Consider the following 21,723-nt stretch of genomic DNA (forward strand, 5'->3'; position numbering starts at 1 on the left):
CCTTTTTCTATGGTGCTCCAATGCCTCAGGGTAACAGCAAGGACTGTCTCAGAAAGCTTGACCAGGATTTGCCCATCTGCCATAACCTTAAAGCATATTAGGCTGCTGTACATTTTCCCCTTCCTAAACAGGACTACTTTGATGACTAAATATTGAAAATCTATGCAAATTGTGCAAAAACTACAACAGTTAAATAGGTGTTAATCAGTGTCATTTGTATGTATCACATCACATTTTGTGTTGTGGAAAATGGTCAAGGGCACTGGAAGACAAGGCAAGTGACTGTACAATGAAAAATCATGCCCATCCAAAAATGACAATGCTGTTTACTAATTCTGAGACTGATTTTGAGACCTCTTTTCAGTATGTATAGATGTATGTCCAATAGTTTCAAATGGAACAGAAACATGCACAACTGAATGCATGGCTGAAGCCCATTAAAACTCCAACCAAATAAGCTTGGAAATAGCATAGGGTTTTTTCAGGAGAGGCTCTTAAAAGTCTGGACTCAATGCACATGTCATGAGTGTCATGAACCTGTAATGGTCATGAGTTAGTAAAAATTTGATGACAACACTTTGGCTCCAGTAAGGGACTCTGGGAGATGGTTACAGTTAGAAAAGACAAGCCTTTGCCAATTTGTAAAGTTAAGTTTCATTTTCCAACTGAAGATGGTTAGAAGAAGCCTTAACAAGCTGCACCTGTTTATCTTTGCTGATTAGCAAGTGCCTGGCACCCAAGGTCATCCTTGGCCTATGCAGTTGGAAAACACCGTTGGGAGGGGGGCCTGAAGGCGCGAAAATGTGAGAAACATCGAGAAGAAAGTTACATCAGTCAATTCCTGATTGGTCAATTAATCTTGGACCGTTAGGATCCTTTTCCCTTAAGTATAGGGCTGGGGACCCATAGCCTTTGTTCTTTGTTCTCTGCCTATGCTGACTGGCACCAGAGTTCCAAACCTTTTCTGCCTTATGGTTCCTGGGGTTGCTTATGGGAAGGCAACCTATGTCTGGTTCCATTGCTTTATGTTGAACATCCATCTCTCTTAGGAGAGGTGCCACACAACCAACTACCTCGTATGTAAGTAGTTAGGTGAGTTAGTTTGTTATTTTCTTGTTGTGTGTATGAATTCTCTTGTAAGAACCTAAACCCCTGTTGGGTGAATGGTCTTAAAGGATTACTTGCTGCTATATGATATGTGCACTTATATATTTTAATAAAGCTACTTCTATTTAACCTGGTGTGTTCATTTGAGAGAAGGGGTGGTTCTGAATTCAGTGTTTTGACCCAATCTCAGTCACTCACTACCAAAGAGGGTTAAGAAGTTAAAAGCTTGGATTTTAAGTGTTAAACCAGAGGTGCCTGGCAAGGAGTGTAACTGTGACTCTTGCCTTTTAGGACCTTGGTTTTATATACCTTCTGGGCTCAGAGATCCCCTGGCTCTGAGTGGACCAGTATACAGGGGTGGTGGCAGCCTACCTTCTACCTTGCAGGGTTGTTGTGAGCGTACACAGCCTTGGCAAGGGTGAAGTAATAGCTTTTTGGTTCCAGTCTCATTTCCCTAAGGGTGGGGGTCTGAGCCTGATGCATGATCCCGGGACCTTGAGGGTCGGGCGGGCATGACAATGAGCATCTTCTCCCTCTGTGAATTAGACTAGCTTCCGATGAGAGCACCACTATGGGGGCATCCATGGGAGACACCTTGAGATATGAGCCATGACTGCCTCTGGAAGTGTGAAGTGCTTGCTGAGGGAGACCCTTAAGTAGGGAGTACCCTGCCCCCTCCTTGAGATCTGCCTGTAATCAGCTGTATGGTTTTGCCTGCCTTTCTCAGGAATCTACAAAACAATTCTACCTTAATTAGTTTGTCTGTGTTGTTCAGGTTGTTCTTCCCCATCATCTGAGAGTTCTCCTTCCTCTCTATGGGAAGTCTCAGACTCCTGAGTGGGGATGGATGAATCTGTCAATTTTCGGTTTCTCTCAGTTTCAGTTCTCCACGTTTCTGCATATGTTTATGATTTTTTTAAAAAAAAGTCCTTACCAAAATTCATCAGCATTTTAGTGCACATCTCCTAATACACAGATTTTTGTGTGCAATTTTGCCCAATAGATACATTTTGGCAAGCAATTCTCTCTCCTATAAGCTATTTTGTATGTTATTTTCACTAATATATACATTTCTGCACGCATTATTTGGTTGGAGACCTGCATCACAAAATTCAGATAAGTGTAAATTTAGAAGGATAGCTACATTTTCATGTATTGTTTTTAGGAAATGTGAATTAGGCAGGGTTACATTAAAATGCAAACTAAACTAAATTTCTTCTCTATCCTTACTCCTGAGACCTGGAGGGGGAAGCCAAACAAGAAGGATCGGGCTCATAGCCGGGGGGCCTGACCCCCTAAACATTTTCTGCCCCTACTTTTTAAAAAAACAAAAATTACATTTATTACAGGAAAAAAATCCCCTCTACTTCCCCCTCCCCCAATCTTTTAGGCTGGCTAAAAGGACTAAGGCTTTTCAATGTCTGCAAGAGACAGAACCTCCTAGTAGGGGACTCCCCTTATGAGATATGTTCTCTAAGCTGAAGGGTTTTGCTGACTGCTGATTCTTCTTGCAACAGTCTTTCTTTTTCAAAAGTTGGAAGAGGAGTCGTCTTCACTACCTAATTCAGAAGATGAGCTGGGGAATCTTTTCTAATGGCACTTTTGGGTAGATTATCCCTGAAGCAGCTACACTTCTTGCTTTTTTGTTTGCTCCTTGGGAGGAGGAAAGCAGGATCTCCTGTTGACTACAAAGCCCCTATCCTCTCCACGCTCTGAAGTTCTGAGCCACCAGTCCTTGTATCCAGCTTAGGAAGTCATGATACACATTCACTTCAACTAAATAGTGAGGGGTGAACTGTCTGAATTTCCAGAAACTTCTGATGCCAAGGATACCACTTCCCCCTCTGATTAGTGGATTGTGAAGAGCCTATCTGAGGCTTCTGCCTCCAAAATCCCCTCTTCTCCTGCATCTGATCTGGTATCAGAGATCCCTCTGTGTATTGCCTGGCTGGGGAATAAGGTGGAGATGAACTGGAGCAACACCATGACTATTTGCCCAGCCCTGGAAAAAAGACAAATGGTGGAGAGAGGGAAAAAGCCTACCTTAACCTGCTGCTGCTTGGAATAGGTCAACAAGCATGCTGTGCTGTCTCTGACTGACCTGTCCCTTAGAAGACCAGTGAGAATTGCAGTGACATAAGACTTTACATGCTGAAAGCACACAAAAGGAGCACTGGCCCCTAATGCCTGCTGTTGCCTCTGCAAGGTCCACCAGTTGCATCAACTTCAATGGGCAGGAAGGAGGAAACATGGCTTTCAAGAGGCTCACATATGGCTGGCCAAGCTCTCATGCTGTCTGGATCTCCCCTCTTCTACTGATCTTCAGACATGCTACAAAGAGACACCCCCACCCTGCAAACTACCCCACTTCACCCATGTGAACCCAAGAAATTCTGGCTAGTTCCTCTCTAGAAAAGGAAAAGCCCACAGAAATCACCCCACCCCCAATCTGGACAGTGACGACCTCGCCTCAATCGTTCATGCTCTGGTAACTTCTAGATTGGACTACTGCAATGCGCTCTACGTTGGGCTGCCCTTGAAGACAGTTCGGAAACTACAGTTAGTCCAGAATGCAGCGGCCAGATTGTTGACGCGGACATGAACATATTACACCCGTTCTGGCTCGTCTGCACTGGCTTCCTATTTGTTTCCAGGCTAAATTCAAAGTGCTGGTTTTGACCTATAAAGCCTTACATGGCATGGGACCGCAATACCTGGTGGAGCGCCTCTCCCAATATGAAACTACCCGTACACTGCGCTCAACATCTAAGGCCCTCCTCCGAGTCCCATCCCATCGAGAAGCTCGGAGGGTGGTGACTAGAAATAGGGCCTTTTCGGTTGTGGCTCCCGAACTATGGAATGGTCTCTCTGATGAGGTGCGCCTGGCGCCGACGCTGCTACCTTTTCGGCGCCAGGTGAAAACCTTTTTATATTCCCAGGCATTTTAATGCGTATTATTATATGTATTGTTGTATTTTGCTACTGTTTGATTATTTTTGTTTACCTTTGTTGGTTTGATTCTATTGTTTTATTGTATTTATATATTCCTGATTGCTTTATTTTATGTACACCGCCCAGAGAGCCCTTGGGCTTAGGGCGGTATATAAATTAAATTAAATAAATTAATAAATAAAATTATCCTATGATTATTACTCATATGAATCCAGAAGTTTCTGGCTTGGATAATGGCGATAAGGAAAAAGCATTAAAATAAAATAAAACAAAACAAAATAGGCTGCAAATACCAAGTGTTGTGCTCTGGACAGAGCTTGGAAAAGTTACTTTTTTTGAACTACAATTCCCATCAGCCCCAGCCAGCATGGCCACTGGATTGGGCTGATGGGAGTTGTAGTTCAAAAAAGTAACTTTTCCAAGCTCTGGCTCTGGATAGCTCAGCACAGACCCTGCTTCCTAGACAGCAGGCAAGGCTAGTATGGGGTTGGGCAGCTCCTTCCCAGCAGAGAAGTCAAAGCCCTGCCTCCTGCTGTGGGAGCAGCAATCCTGAACATCTTCAAATCCTCTCCTTGCTCTATGCAGAAAATAGTTTTGTTTCTCCCTCTCATTTTCAGCTACTACATGTCCTGCCTCTGTGGAAATCTAACTTTTTATGACATTGCTTGAAAAGCTACTCAATTAGTGCAAATTATGTATTTGTGAAGCACTTAATCATATCAGGTTGTATCCGGTAACTGATGGAAGGCTTTGATCAGAAGAGGAGACAGGTGATTGTTGCCGATTCCCTGTAGCCAACTGTGCCACTTTGTGTGCTGTTCCAAAGTGTCCCACAATCCTCTGGAGCAGATGTTGGGTGTGTGTATGTGTGGAGGGCTACAACAGAGAGGGGAAATTGATGAAAACAACCTCTCTCCCCATTTTGCTGATGGAAGTCTCTGCTAGATCAAAAAGTCTTCCATCAGCGCAAGGGACATCACTGATACAACCCATTAAGTTCTTATAATAAATACAAAGTGAGAATACTCAACATTAAATGTTCCCATTTGACATAGAAAAAAACATGCAGGGATTTGTTTCAGCAGCTGTCTTTGGAAATAAGAATCACTGTCTACGATAGATCAAATAAAATGATCAAAAAACATACCTCTGGTTTCTTCATTATCTCTATGAAAAACATACGATTCTTCATTGGATAAATAATAATTAGAACATCTCCAAAATCAGTCGGTATAATGCCCCTGCGATAATTTCTTGTGTGTTCAGACCACACAACATGAACCTCATCATTTCCCAAGTGACGAAGCTGCAATGACAAATTGGCTTGCTATTAATAAGAATGGCAAACACAGTTTGAGGAGTTATGTTGGACAAATGGAATTATAAAACTGGACAGAAGTTAGTCAGTGTTGGAATTGCTTTTTAATATGTTTCTAAAGCTTTTTTTTTTAAAAAAAGATGTTTTCAAGGTTTTTTAAAATATGTTAAAGGTTTTGTTTTAATATGTTTTTAAGGATGTTTTAATATATTTTAAAGTCTGTTTTTATTATGTTTTAGAGTGTTTTTGTGCTTTTGTTTGTCCCCCTGGGCTCCTACTGGAAGGAAGGGCGGGATATAAACCTAATAAATAAATAAATAAATAAATAAATAACTTTTCTGCTTATTAAAAAGCAGCAAAAGAATTTATCTCATTCAAAATATTTAAGGGACCTTAACTAGAGATATTGTCCCAGTTTGGTGTACTGCTAAACCACAATTCAGCATTATGAAGATATTCTCTCTCCTCTTTTGGTGCAGCTGTAAGATTGAGGTTTCTACTTTAATTTTAGATTAACCACAGTTTAGCATTATGTCTGAACTGACAAATTGTGGTTAATCTTAACTATGGCTTGTTGAAACAAGCCAGCTTTAAAACTATGGTTTAAAGTTACCTTGTTTTAACAAAATATAGCTAAGCCATAGAATAACCATACCTTGTTGGGCTTGGATGACATAAATAGCTGTGCTTAATCTAAATTAAATCTAAATCTGAACTCCTTGCAGCTGTGCAAGAGAAGGAATGAGGGGAAACATGTGAACCTGAAGATTGCTGTGGCTCACCTTTATCAAACTAAACTGCATTCAGTTTCAAATCCAGAGTAGCTTCTAGTATTATATCATGTCAGTAATGTACAAGGAGTTGAGTTTCCAGGTGGGAAGATCAGGTTTAAACCCAGAAACACTTGAGTTGTGGTCTGCCATATTCCAGTTCACCAAATGTGTGTAGCCTAATTTGCATATCATGGAAATTATGTACTAATTATGCAGATCAAATGGTAATTTGGGAGTTAAGCAAATCTCCTGCTGACTTCCTACTTCCAATTCCTCTTTCAAAGTTGCTTTTATAAGAGTGAAAGAGATAATTAGATTTTCTTAGACACATTTGCATGTAAGTTGCAATTGAACCCTTAAGCCTAAATTAAAATTAAGACTTTTATATATTAAAAGAGGTCTAAAGGCCACAATCCTTTCCTTTTACTGAACACAGTAATAATTCTGTACAGGATTGTGCTGTTGGTCTAATAAAGGAAGCATCAATTCACCTGCAAAGACTGTACTTCCTTTTCTTAGGCATGGAAATACCATACATTTCTCTCTGTGTGTAATTTGGTGCTTCTCTTTTGTGTCCATCTTAACATTTTAAGGTGGCATTTTTGTTTCTGACTGATACCACATTCTGGATTTCTTACTTGTTTCTATGCGCAACAGGCACTTTGAGCCTAACCTCTGTCCCTCTGCAGAATTGTTTCAAGACTAAGGCTGCAATCCTACACTCATTTACCTGGGAGTAAGACCCATTGAATTCAATAGGACTTACTTCTAAACAGACATATTTAGGATTACACTGTAAAATATTGCTCTGAATTTCTTGGAAGAAGGTGGTGGTGGAAGATATATATTTAAGGAATAACTGACCTTTCTTTTTCTCAAAACTTCTCAAAACCCCTTGTTTCTGTTTATTGTCTTAGCCAAGGGCCATAGCAATCAGCACAGAAATCAGTCACTAAATACAAAATACAAATTTGATGCCTACCTTGGATCAGGGCAATCACATCATATTTAAACACCATTTGGAGAAGTACATATTAATACCAACAGAATATCATACTTATCTTTGTTGAGAATAATTCGTGTCAAACCTAATTGATTTATATTTTCACTAGCCAATTTAATGAAAGAAAGGAGGGCTAAAAAGGATATGCTATTTCTTAACTTCAAAAAAGTTTGACATTTCCATATACTGGAGACATACTCAGCCTTCCATCCATCCGTGGTCGGTAAAATGAGTACCCGGCATATGCTGGGGGGTAAAGAAAGGCCGGGGATGGAACTGGCAATCCCACCCCATATATATGGTCTGCCTAGTAAACATCGCAAGACGTCACCCTAAGAGTCGGAAACAACTCACACTACAAGTGCGGGGACACTTTTACCTTTTTTTAAATTGATGAACCAAAAATTACTAATTAAACAATCATTGCCAAAATGGGAGGAGCCAAGCAGTGATGTTCCACAGTTTTGTTGTTATGTGCCTTCAAGTCGATTACAACTTATGGCGACCCTATGAATCAGTAGCCTCCAGTAGCATCTGTCATGAACCACCCTGTTCAGATCCTGTAAGTTCAGGTCTGTGGCTTCCTTTATGGAATCAATCCATCTCTTGAATGGCCTTCCTCTTTTTCTACTCCCTGCTGTTTTTCCCAGCATTATTGTCTTTTCTAGTGAATCATGTCTTTGCGTGATGTGTCCAAAGTATGATAACCTTAGTTTCATCATTTTAGCTTCTAGTGACAATTCTGGTTTAATTTGTTCTAACACCAAATTCTTTGTATTTTTCGCAGTCCATGGTATGTGCAAAGCTCTCCTCCAACACCACATTTCAAATGAGTTGATTTTTCTCTTATCCGCCTTTTTCACTGTCCAACTTTCACATCCATACATAGAGATTGGGAATGCCATGGCCTGAATGATCCTGACTTTGGTGTTCAGTGATACATCTTTGCATTTGAGGACCTTTTCTAGTTCTCTCATAGCTGCCCTCCCCAGTCCTAGCCTTCTTCTGATTTCTTGACTATTGTCTCCATTTTGGTTAATGACTGTGCCGAGGTATTGAGAATCCTTGACAAGTTCAATGTCCTCATTGTCAACTGTAAAGTTACACAAATCTTCTGTTGTCATTACTTTAGTCTTCTTGACGTTCAGCTGTAGTCCTGCTTTTGTGCTTTCCTCTTTAACTTTCATCAGCATTCGTTTCAAATCATTACTGGTTTCTGCTAAGTGTATGGTATTGTCTGCATATCTTAAATTATTGATGTTTCTCCCTCCAATGCTTTCCGTATGATATGTTCTGCGTACAGATTAAACAAATAGGGTGATAAATTACAACCCTGTCTCACACCCTTTCCGATGGGGAACCAATCGATTTCTCCATATTCTGTCCTTACAGTAGCCTCTTGTCCCGAGTATAGGTTGCGCATCAGGACAATCAGATGCTGTGGCACCCCCATTGCTTTTAAAGCATTCCATAGTTTTTCATGAGCTACACAGTCAAAGGCTTTGCTGTAGTCTATAAAGCACAGGGTGATTTTCTTCTGAAATTCCTTGCTCCGTTCCATTATCCAATGTATGTTTGCGATATGATCTCTGGTGCCTCTTCCCTTTCTAAATCCAGCCTGGACATCAGCATTTCTCACTCCATATATGGTAAGAGCCTTTGTTGTAGAATCTTGAGCATTACTTTACTTGCATGGGAATCGTTCAATAATTATTGCATTCCCTGGGATCCCCTTTCTTTGGAATTGGGATGTATATTAAACGTTTCCAGTCTGTGGGCCATTGTTTAGTTTTCCATATTTCTTGACAAATTTTAGTCACAATTTCAACAGATTCAGTCTCAGTAGCTTGTAGCAACTCTATTGGTATGCCATCTGTTCCTGGTGATTTGTTTCTTCCAAGTATTTTATGAATAGCTTTCACCTCACATCCTAAAATTTCTGGTTCTTCATCATAGGGTTCCTCCGTGAATAAATCTGTCATCCTGGCATCTTTTTTATAGAGTTCTTCAGTGTATGTCCTGTCCAGAGCCGAAAGAATGAGGCTGGAGTGTGAGTGCAAGTAAATCTCGTTTTATTAGAGTAATAGATACATCAAAGGCATTGCGCTTCATAGGAAACCCTACGCTAACTCACTAGAGTCCCTAACTATGCTCTAGACATGCTCTGCAGCGTGTGAAGGAAGTTGACTCAACGACCCCCCACTGGGAGCGGCAGGCTTATATAGGAAATGTTTTCGAACGTAATCTCTGACTCCTTCGTAATTCCTGTCTTTGCCCTGTCTGATTCTCGCGGCGACGGGAACGAGGAGACAGGGGACGCGCATCCAATGGCTCATCTGAAGACACATGCTCCCGAGCAACAGGCTCGAGGTCAGGGGGCGGTGCCACACTGGAATCCTCCTGGGAACTGCTTGGTAAAGGAGGAGCTGGCACTGTCTCTGAAGCTTCCCCCCACAAGTCCTCTGCATCAACTGGGGGCGGTGCACTCGGCTCCTCGGAAAGGGCGTTACTCGTGGGAACTGGCTGGAGAGCAGGCTGCCCCCCTCCCGCATGATCCTGCTCAGACACAACAATCCCCAACTCTGCTTCTTCTGGCTGCGGAGGCGCCTGAAACTCATGCCTCCCCCCTTCCTGTCCCTTCTGAGTTGGCTGCAGCGCAACATCATCCCCCCCTCCATGCTTTAACCCTTCCCACCCCTGAGGTCTAGGGTTCTCTGGATAAGCCTCATGGAATTCTCTCACCAAAGTCGGAGCATGCACATTCTCCTGTTTCCCAGGAATGTTCAGTTGGATCGTACCCCTTCCAATGAATCAGGTACTGAAGATGCCCTCGGCGTTTTCGCGAGTCCAAATTCTGTTCTACTTCGTATTCCTCCTCCCCCTCTACCAACAACGGCGGTGCGGGCTCCACTCACAGACGGTGAGGGTTGGGGGCAGCGTCCTTGGTCAACAATGCCCTGTGGAAGACTGGGTGCATCTTGAAGGTGGGCGGCAATTTTAGTCTGTAAGCCACAGGGTTAATCTGTGCCTCCACCTCAAAGGGCCCTACACGCCAATCCTGCAGTTTACGACACCGGCCAAGCATAGCTAGGAAACGTGTAGAGACCCAGACCTGGTCTCCCACTCGTATGAGGTCCCCCTCTCTCCGATGCTGGTCAGCTGCGCGTTTGTAATCCGCTTTGGCCTGTTCTAGTTGCTCTTGGAGTAGCTGTTGCATAGTGTGAAGTTCCTGCAAGTAATCCTCAGCGGCTGGGACTGAGAGACTGTCTTTTGGGGCAGGGAAGGCTTGGGGGTGGTAGCCAAAATTGGCGAAGAAAGGAGTCTGTTGCGTGTGCGGATGCACAGCATTATTATAGGCAAATTCTGCTAAATGCAGGTAGGACATCCAGTTGTCCTGTTGATACCCCACAAAACAACATAAATATTGTTGCAACACTGCGTTGACCCTCTCGGACTGCCCATCCGTTTGGGGATGATGGGCAGACGACAGTCTCAGCTCACTTTGCAGCAACTTCCACAACGCTTGCCAAAAACGCGAGGTGAATTGTGTGCCCCGATCGGAAACCAGGCTGTCTGGCAGACCATGCAGCCGATACACATTTTGCACGTACAACTTGGCAGTGTCTTGAGCACTTGGGAGCCCTGTGCACAGAATGAAGTGAGCCGTTTTCGAGAAGGCATCAACGACCACCAAAACTGTGGTTTTCCCCTGCGAAGGTGGAAGGTCTGTTATAAAATCCATAGTAATCATTTGCCAAGGTCCTCCTGGAGTAGGAAGGGGTTCCAGTAGCCCTGGTGGCTTCCCAGTGGCATGTTTAGCCCTCATGCAAGTGGGGCAAGAGCGAACGTAACACTCTACGTCCTTCTTCACCTTGGGCCACCAGAACTCCCGAGTGATAGCTTGAATGGTCTTAAAAACCCCAAAGTGGCCTGCCATGGGGGCATCATGGCACTGATGTAGTACCCTCACTTGCAGTTCTCCAGGGGGCACATAAACAGCTTCCTGATGGTGCAGTATGCCATCCTTCCATATAAGGTCCTTCTGTTCTGCCTGGGGTGACGCGCCCTCTTCGACCCGCTGCTCCTGCACGAAAGGGTCCTGTTGTTGCACTTCACGCACTTCAGCTTCCCAAGAATCTTGGCAGGCCCCTACTACTCCCTGCTCAGGAAGGATTATGTACTGTAACGGTCTTGGGGTGGGATCCCTCAGAAATTCTGGCTTCCTTGAGAGGGCATCAGCCCGCTTATTCTGTGCTTGGGAGATATAATGAATTTTGAAATGGAACCGTGCGAAGAACTGAGCCCAGCGCACTTGCCTCTGATTGAGTTTACGGGCGGTATGAAGACTCTCTAGATTACGATGGTCCGTGCACACCTCAATTTCTTGCTGCGCCCCTTCCAGATGGTGTCTCCAGGCTTCAAAGGCATCTCTAATGGCTAATAGCTCCTTTTCCCACACAGTGTAGTTTTGCTCAGAGTTGGTTAACTTTCTGGAAAAGTAGGCACAAGGCATCAGTTCTCCCCCTTTCTGGGCCAGTTGCAAAAGAACCCCTCCGATCGCGACATCCGACACATCCGTCTCTACCACAAAAGGGAGCGCCGGGTCGGCATGCTGTAGTATGGGTTCGGTAGCAAACCTTCGCTTCAGGCTCTCGAAAGCCTCTTGTGCAGCTTCTGTCCAGTGGAAAGGTCCTGAGCCCTTCAGGCAATCTGTGAGCAGTGCGGTCTGATGGGAGTAGTTGGCTATGAAACGATGGTATTAATTCGCAAAGCCCAAGAAGCGTTGCAAATCCTTCTTGGTCTTGGAGGGTTGCCACGTGAGTACACAACAAACTTTTTCTGGGTCCATTTCTACTCCTGCTGGAGAGATCCGATACCCCAGAAAGTCCAACGTGGTTAGGTCAAACCCACACTTTTCCAGCTTTGCGTAAAGACGGTGTTCCCGTAACTTCTGCAACACCGCACGCACATGCGAGTCGTGTTCCTCGGGAGTATTCGAATAAATCAGGATATCATCCAAATACACTATCATAAAGCGGTCCACAAAGTCCCGAAAGATATCATTCATAAAATTTTGGAAGACTCCAGGTGCTCCCCACAACCCATATGGCATCACCAAATACTCAAACTGACCATAACGGGTCTTAAACGCAGTCTTCCATTCATGACCTGCCTTAATCCTCACCAAGTTGTAAGCTCCTCTCAAGTCCAGTTTCGTGAAAATTTTGGCGGAACGCAACCTCTCCAACATTTCCTTAATGAGCAGCAGCGGGTAACTATTGGGGATAGTGAGCTGGTTTAGGGCTCGATAATCATTACAGGGATGGAGCTCCCCCCTTTTTTCTTCACAAACAGCAGGGGTGCACCAGCTGGGGACTGTGAAGGGCAAATGAAGCCTTTCTTCAAATTGGCATCCAGAAACTCCCTTAACGCTGCCAACTCTGGTTCAGATAGAGAGTAGATCCACCTGGCGGGGATGCGTGCCCCAGGCACCAAATCAATGGCGCAATCACAGGGCCGGTGAGGAGGGAGTTGCTCTACTTCCTTTTTATCAAAGACGTCCCGAAAACTCCCATACTTGGTGGGCAAAGTTATCTCCCTTGGGGGAGGCACCCCTGCCAACACCTGTGGCTCCTCTTCAGGCTGGCAATGTTGATGGCAGTACTTGGAGATAAAAACCACCACAGCTTCATCCCAAAAGATGGTGGGGTTGTGCCTAACCAGCCAAGGCATACCCAACACCACCGGGAAATGCAGCAAGGACGTCACATAGAACGACAGGTCTTCCCGATGCCCAGGGACCTTCACTTCCACGGACTCAGTCACCCGAGTCACCCCCCCATACTTCAGAGGCCGGCCATCTATAGTTTCCACTGCCAACGGCTGACTCAGTTCTCTTGTGGGAATAGCGTGGTGTAGCGTCAACTCTTGGTCTATGAAACAAGAGGATGCTCCGCTGTCGATCATAGCCTTGGCTGAGAAGCTCTCGCCTGAGGATAGGGTGATGCGAATGGGCAACAGAAGGGCCCCTTGGGAGGGAAGGGGTCGTAACGGAGGCTCAGTGTCTGTAGCACCCCCCCAACTCTCTAGCCTCTACGAGAGCTGGGATGTGTTTACCGGCGGCTGGGATCTTCCGGTTTGGCTGCACAATTTCTGGCGAGTTGTCCAGACTTTCCACAATAGAGACACAGTCCTTCCCTCCGGCATCTTTCCCTCTCCTCCTCTGTCAATCGCGGTCTAGCCCCTCCAATCTGCATGGGCTCCTCTCCCAAGACAGTAGGGATGCCAGGATTGGGCACGGGGTGCGCACGGGGCAGCGGAGCAGCAACCTGACTCCGTGAAGGCTCCATTCTTCGCTCCAACTTTCTTCCTTCTAAGCGGCTGTCTATCTGCAAACTCAGTTGAATCAAACCCCTCAGTGAGTCGGGGTGTGTGGAGCGCGCCAGTTCATCCAACACTTCTGGACTCAGTCCATTTCTGTAGAAGTACATCAAGGCTGGGTCATTGTACTTCGTCTCCTGAGACAAAACACGGAAAGCATTCGTGTATTGCCCTACAGACCCCCTTCCCTGTCTCAGGGTCCCTAACTGGCGGGCAACCGTCTCCTTCCTCTGGGGGTCTCGGAACATGTCCCCCATCGCATTCTTGAAGGCATCAAACTGGCGCAATATCTGGTCGTTGTGAATCAAATACGGGGTGGCCCATTTTGCCGCTTCCCCTTCCAATAAACTGATGATGAACGCCACCTTCGCGTCATCAGTTGGGAACTCAGCTCTGCGCACTTGAATGTACAACTCACATCGGGCTAGAAACGTGGCAAACTGTTCACTCTGGCCCCCGTATTGCACGGGGAGCCCCACTGGAGACTTCACAGGGGCTGCTGCCCTCGGGGGCGCAGCCTGGACTTGGGCGACCAAGGCATGGAGATTCTGGTTATCCACTTGCAAGGCTTGCGTTGCAGCTCTGAGGTTTTGGTTCTCGGCTTGTAGGGCTTGTGTAGTCACTCGGAGGTTCTGGATCTCAGCATACAAAGCTTCCATGGTGATAGGTACTCCCCCTCTTGCTCCGTTCTGGTCCATGTCATCCGCCATGGGAACAGATTCGAGTAGGGATGGTGGTTGAGTCAATCTGTCCCGTCCAGAGCCAATAGAATGAGGCTGGAGTGTGGGTGCAAGTAAATCTCGTTTTATTAAAGTAATGGATACACCAAAGGCATTGCGCTTCATAGGAAACCCTACGCTAACTCACTAGAGTCCCCAACTATGCTCTAGACATGCTCTGCAGCGTGTGAAGGAAGTTGACTCAACGACCCCCCACTGGGAGCGGCAGGCTTATATAGGAAATGTTTTCAAACGTAATCTCTGACTCCTTCGTAATTCCTGTCTTTGCCCTGTCCGATTCTCGCGGCGATGGGAACGAGGAGACAGGGGACGCGCATCCAACAGCTCATCTGAAGACACCTGCTCGCGAGCAACGGGCTCAAGGTCAGGGGGCGGTGCCACACTGGAATCCTCCTGGAAACTGCTTGGTAAAGGAGGAGCTGGCACTGACTCTGAAGCTTCCCCCCACAAGTCCTCTGCATCAACTGGGGGCGGTGCGCTCGGCTCCTCGGAAAGGGCATTACTCGTGGGAACTGGCTGGAGAGCAGGCTGCCCCCCTCCCGCACGATCCTGCTCAGACACAACAATCCCCAACTCTGCTTCTTCTGGCTGCGGAGGCGCCTAAAACTCATGCCTCCCTCCTTCCTGTCCCTTCTGAGTTGGCTGCAGCGCAACAGTGTATTGCTTCCATCTTCCTTTTATTTCATCTTGGTCAGTCAGTGTGTTCCCCTGTTGATTATTCAACATCCCTACTCTTGGTTTAAATTTCGCTTTCATATCTCTCATCTTTTGGAATAGGGCTCTTGTTCTTCCCTTTTGTTGTCATCTTCTATTTCTATACAGTACTAGTCCCTACGTACTAGTCGCTGTATTGTTGCATTTAGGGTTCTAACTGTGTTTCTATCTCCTTTTGCTTTCGCTTTCCTTCTCTTAAGAGTTTCTTAAGTCATCCATTGAGGTCTTTCTCTCTTTTTAACTAGAGGTATTGCCTTTTTGCATTCTTCCCTGATAATGACTCTGAGTTCACTCCATAGTTCTGGTTCTCTGTCAATTAAGTTTAACGCCTCAAACCTGTTCCTTATTTGATCTTTATATTCTTCTGGGATTTTATTTAAATTGTATTTTGGCACTATCATTGCTTTGTTCTTCTTCTTTAGCTTTACTCTGATTTTTGATATGACCAGTTCATGATCTATACCACAGTCTGCTCCTGGTCTTGTTTTCGCAGAAAGTATGGAACTTCTCCATCTTCTGCTACCAATTATATAATCAATTTGATTCCTATATTGACCATTTGGTGATGTCCACGTGTACAGTCGTCTTTTCGGTCGCTCAAAAAATGTGTTCGCAAGAAACAAATTATTGGCTTCACAGAATTCAATAAGTCTTTCTCCTGCTTCATTTCTGTCTCCTAAGCCCCATTTCCCCACAATTCCAAGTTCTTCTCTGTTCCCTACTTTTGCATTCCATTCTCCATGATTATCAGCACATCTCATTTTTGTGTGTGATTAATTTCTTCCTGTACTTCTGTATAAAATCTCTCCAATGGACTTTTCCCCCTCCTCCCCCTGTGCATGTTGGGGAAACCCATAGAACAGATTTAGGGGGTCCACGGGGAGAAAGGAGGGAAGAAGTTCTGTTGCACAAGCAAAAATCCTTGCACTGATGGGACTGTGACTCAGTTCTTACTTAAAATGCAACTTAGAGCAATTAAACAACTTTTTAAATCTCTCAAGGTGTAGCGTTTGTGAATCTGCAGTGAAATTGACAAACTGTGAATAATACAGAGTATGATTTGTTTCAAATGATGTGGTAAAACAGAATATTGGAAAAACTAGATTAAAAAAACCAGATTTTCTCTGAAAAGAAAACAGAGCAGGGAAATTGATTGCAGCAATGGTAAGAAAGGATGTGTATGCCATACTGGATAACAACTTCAGTACAACTCAGCCATACCACATTAACAAAAGCCATCAAATGGAAGTTATTAGAAGGATATCACTGAAAGTGGCACTCATTAGACCTCAGCTGGGGCAATACATCCACTTTAAATGTGGTAACTAAAGACCCACACAGAGCAAGTTGGAGTTAATCAGGGAACACAAACAAGGAATACATTTTTAAGGGAAAAAACAAAGGCTGATGAAGCAAGAAGGAAACAAAGGTATATGGTAGTTCACATATATTGCAACAAAGAAGATGGAGAACACCAAGGGTGAGATAAATGAATTCAGAGTGAAATGGAGTAATCAGAAAAACAAAACTTTTAAAAACATGATAGCCAGACAATAGAACAAGCAGCCCCAGGGGGATGCAGAATTCTCAACTATGGATAGTTTTTAATGAAATTCTCAAACATCTGTTGGAGGGTTGAAAATTGCATAATTACAAGGCAATGTCCTAGATCCCTTATTCTAAGGACAGCATAACATATTTTAATGTAGCCTTTCCCAACCTTTGGATCCCCAGATGTTGCTGAACTGTAATTCCTATTATTCCTGACCATTGGCCATGCTGGCTGGGGCTGATGGGAGTTGTAGTCCAACAACATCCAGGGACACAAAGGTTGGGAAAGGCTGTATTAATGCTTAATATTGTAGATTACAAAACTATATCCCAATGCCCCATGTTCATATTAACAAAACACTAGAAATACTGACATTTAAAACAAGAGATTTTGAAGATATTTTGAAGATAGACTTAAAATAAATATTTATAAACAAAGGGCTATACCGTCAAATTTAGACCTTTAGACTAAGATACCAGAACAGAGATAGACCTGGTTCATATGCCACAATAGTTAAACAAAACAATTGTTTAAAGATGAACATGAAGCATAGTGGTGCATGCTGCTGAAATCACAGGTGCTTTGCTTCTCTCCTGTTCCTGTTATGCTGCCAGAAGCTAAGCCATGGTCTGTGTGATGCCCCTGTATTTATAATACTGTAAATATGGTAAGTGCAGGTTTCTTAGAGTATATATGGTAAGTAGACTGAGTGAGAGAGGGGAGTACATGGGCTGGAATGCTGGAGAATGTTGTATTATGATTGGCTGAATGTTTGAGTGTCTGAAGGTATAAATGAGAGGATGCCAGGTGATTAAGGCAGTTTGGTTGGTGGGAGTTCTGAGGGAGGTTGGAGTTGGTTTTGTGGGTTGGATTGGATTAGGCTGATAGTGAGGCAGGTTATTGACGGCTAGAAACATAAAGAGAAACGCATCTGATGAAACCATACACTTGTTAACTATACCTCTAAGTAATCTTGTTATTCCTGTGTATATAAATAAATATTTCTTGGTTTACCTAACGCCTGACCCTTGGCTGGGTTTACACAGACCAGATGGGTGGGCAGGGCATATACCAAGGTGGAGAAACAGCATCAATGGTGGCAGCGGGGAAGAGCTAGTGTAACATCATCAAGTGCCCAGAGCAACCCAGGGCTGTATTCTTTACAGGCACAAAGATACAGGGGGGTTGTGGCCTGCAAGTGCACCCAGACACAAAGTAGCAATAAGCCAGGAGGAGACTAAGGCAAAGTCTCAAGGCAATATTGTTAAACAGGGAGTGGCTGGTGGTGCTGCCTAGCGGTGGGATCTTGAGAGATCTTTGCTAGAGCCAGTGAGAGAACCATTTTGAGAGCAGGACCCTGAGGTGGGACCGTGACAAGGAGGTAGCCACAGGCGGGATCCTAGCAGGTGGTAGCCTGACATGGGATCCTGACGGGAAGGGGCTTGACAAAGTGGTGAAAGCAGGGGCGAGCCTGACAGCCTGCCCTAGAATTACGTCCAAACCCAGGCTCATGATTTGCTTCTCTCCAAACAAACCATGAGTGGTAAGCCAAGAACAAATCTTGATTATAGCTCATGGTTTGTCTGGACAGAAACAAAGCATGAGCCTGGGTTCAGATGTAACTCTAGGTCAAAAGGCTTAGAAGTGTGCCAGAACATGCCAGATTGTTGCCTGGCTGTGTGGGAGCAACAGAAACAGGGAAGAGTGAAGGGCACATGATTTCAGCAGCCTGCATCAGCATGCTGTGCATTATACTATGGTATTAAGTGATGTGCGAAAGCAGCCATAGTAAGTAGTTGTTCAGCATCACTTTACAACTTTTATAGGATGTTCATAGGGCATTATAAGGAAGTATTTAATTTCTAGATTGCAGAATATTAAAAAGTAGAAATGAAACCTGAATACATTTTAACATGTTAAAACCTAACTAGAGGATTAGATAAAAGTGAATGTTCACATGAAAAAGGTCAATCAATGCAAAGTCTAATTTGAATTTTACTATCAATCATGTCCTGACTTAATTTCCCCAGCTACAATCTGTGCATCAAAAGATTTCTGTTAGTTACTGAAAAAGTATTGTTTTCAAGCCTTTCAAAACAGCCACATGTTTGGAGCCTACTTGTGTGACATTCTACATATACCACTTGATTAAATAGCATTAAAGGCACTCTGCTTTAGCTATCCTGTACCCTGCCTCCCAGGCAACACACCAATGTTGACAGTGGTCATGGTATACACACCTAATAGTCTGACCTCCTTTCCCTACTAATTGCATTACAGAGCCAGCTGGCTCCAGAAAAGAGTTGTCTGTGTGATTGAAGAACTTCTGCTTGGGGTAGGCATGGCTGCTACTTTTACTGAGTAATGGCCAGCCCCGACATCCCCATTGTCTGGCTGACAGAGCGTCCATCCTAAAATCGAAGTTTTATTTGTAAATTAACCAAGAAACTTCCTGCCAGAACAGCGCTGCCTGGAGACTGATAATGTGTGCCTTTCATTCCCTTTCACTCTTACTGTATTCACTGCCAATTTGTTTTCTGCTGCCAGCCAGCCTTAGGCTATAAAAAACCTTGTAAGACATAAGTGCAATTATAGTCCTGGAGTCAAATGAATTGAACAAATCCAATAGCACAGCTCTGTCTCCACTTTGCAAACCCCTACAGCAGTTAGATTAGCTGCTAAAAATCTAATCTAGCTATAACTAATGAATTTCTTGAGTAAAGGAGCAAGAGTTCAGTAGGGGGTTGTAACCAGGTTTCTGAACTGAGAAGCTCTTTACAGCTAATTGTATATAAAAAAACTACATACAGTTTTGACAAGAAACTATTAGGATGTTGTTACCGCTATTCATTTCCATTGTGGCTGCAAGATGTCTGGATGAAACAGTAATACTATTCATAATGATAAATCCTTGAATTCCAAAGGGTATTATTGAACATTTCTCATTTTCTAGAGAAAAATATTTCAGTAAAGGCAATAATTTTACAACTCACTGTAATATATTTAAAAAATAGCACAAAATGTGATTTCTAAGTATGTTGGCATGCAGTACTACATTGCTCATAACAGTTAAGAAGGTATATTCTTAATTATTTCATTTTACAGCCATATGCATTCCTAGTTAAAACTGTCTACTTATTTTATAACACACACACACAGGTACAGCTATTTTTCATTAAAAACAGAATCTCTAATAATTAAGTATGACTATGGCATCTGTCTTATTCTGTGGGTCACAAAATATGCCGCCTGCTGCAGAATGGTCACATTTACAGGCAGCTTTTCTGGCCAGCAGGTGGTATGACCTTCTGTCATGCTACTGAGTTTGTCAGCAAAGCAAGTTGTTCAGCATTTTGCTTATTATGCTTGGAAACTGGCAACGAAAAACATAGGATGCAAAATTGGTCAGAGTACAAATATCACCTGAATAGTTAAAATGAATCAGGAATATATTAGATATGCCTTCCTAAAAATCCAGAAGCAATCTTAAAACTGCCTAGGAAGGCTTCCAAACATATCTGATTGCAAATAATCAAGTAACAGTTACCAGACTCCTGAAAACAAATTTTGACACACAAGTGCTTTGCGCTGGAGTTTAACAGAATGCAGTCAATGTTTGATTTATTTCTTCTAATAAAGTAATGTGCTTGCCATACAGTTCAATCACCACTATTTAGCAGGAGCCTCTCCTATTTTCTTACACCTGTCCCTAGTAAATAACTATTCCCATTTTGCTTTTTAAAAAATGTTATTAGCATATGCACATTAGCTGCCGAGGTCACTTCCATCTCCCCTATCCAGACAGTAAGAACTGCTGAGTGATTTTGAGTTGTTTATTATTATTATTATTATTATTATTATTATTATTATTATTATTATTATTATTATTATTATTTGATTTATATCCCACCCTGCCTCCCAGCAGGAGCCCAGGGCAGCAAACAAAAACACTAAAAACATTAAAACATCATAAAAACAAACTTTAAAACACATTAAAACAAAACATCTTCAAAAAGTTACTGAAAGAAAGCAATCAAAACATCTTCTAAGATTAAAGACATTTTTTAAAAAAAGTTTAAGAACATATTAAAAAGCAATTCCAACACAGATGCTGGTAAACCAGCCAGATGGGCGACTAATAAATTTAATAATTAATAATAATAAATAATAACTATTCTATGATGGGGATACCAAAATTCATTGTAAAATTAACGATTGTTTTAAAATAGGAAACTGTACAGAACTCAGGACATGACAGGCTAGTGCAGAGTAAACAAGTACAAGTAAGAAGAGTTTTTACTAGTGTAACTGTGGGAAAGGGTTGTGCTCAGCAATGATCTTTGTATTATACATGCATAAGAGTGTTTTCATATTGAAACTGCTGGAGGGTATGGTGGCTTTCAGTATGTAAGCCTGCTAAAGGTGTGACAGAAAATGCATTCTTGATCATGTTTGATCACTTATTTTGCAGAAGACAGAAGCAGCTGGAGTGGGGGAAGGGGAGATTGCACTCTGGTTTGCTGATTGTGAAATTTATACAGCCAGCCCAAAAGAGGATTACAGGGGTTTCAAACAGCAGATAAAGAAATGCTATTAAAGAAACCAAAGGGAAGGAGGAAAATCCACAAGATATAGAGTGCCTCTCATTTATTTGGATATGAGGATATATGCCCTCTTGTAAACAGTTCAATTTGAGGATCAGTTCTTCTGCAACAACAAATGGAAGAGACTTTCTCTTTTCAGTGACGCCTTGGGACACAAGCTGTTACTGCTTGGGAACATCAATTTTTCCTTTGTTCAGTAAAGATCTTATCTTTTAGTTTTAGGAGCAGGCAAATGGAAAGTTTGTAGATACTGACTGCTTCCAAATCAGTTGCTAATAATCAATGCTCCTTCACTATTTGCTACAAATGGAATTACAACTGACTTTCCACATGGCTGGTTACATTGCACTTTTTCTGTATGCTTGTCTTGGAATGTTTAATCTACACCATTTGGTGTGACAAAGCTGATGTGGGTGGGGAAAATCTAATTCACCTGAGTGATCAATTGAAGCTTCAAGCACATGATGAAAACACTCTTTTCTGCCACTGCCATTAAACGTATTGCTAAAAATGGCAATGACTGGAAAGGCGTTTTTTGAAAGCATCATAGTGTTATGGTGCTATAACACACTTTAATTC

At 43.2% G+C, this 21,723-nt stretch overlaps 1 protein-coding gene across 5 annotated transcripts in view; it reads right to left on the minus strand.

Moving 5' to 3' along the window:
• The window catches only part of RALGAPA2 (Ral GTPase activating protein catalytic subunit alpha 2), a 299,150-nt gene that overhangs the window by 94,845 nt on the left and 182,582 nt on the right, over window positions 1–21,723 (minus strand). For all 5 annotated transcript variants that reach the window (XM_061587941.1, XM_061587904.1, XM_061587913.1 and 2 more), the window contains one exon: window positions 5,207–5,365. In XM_061587941.1, coding sequence (XP_061443925.1) covers window positions 5,207–5,365 — 159 coding nt within the window. The remainder of the gene's footprint in view (window positions 1–5,206; window positions 5,366–21,723) is intronic.

The sequence above is a fragment of the Rhineura floridana genome, chromosome 1 (assembly GCF_030035675.1).
Source record: "Rhineura floridana isolate rRhiFlo1 chromosome 1, rRhiFlo1.hap2, whole genome shotgun sequence".
Classification (NCBI taxonomy): domain Eukaryota; kingdom Metazoa; phylum Chordata; class Lepidosauria; order Squamata; family Rhineuridae; genus Rhineura; species Rhineura floridana.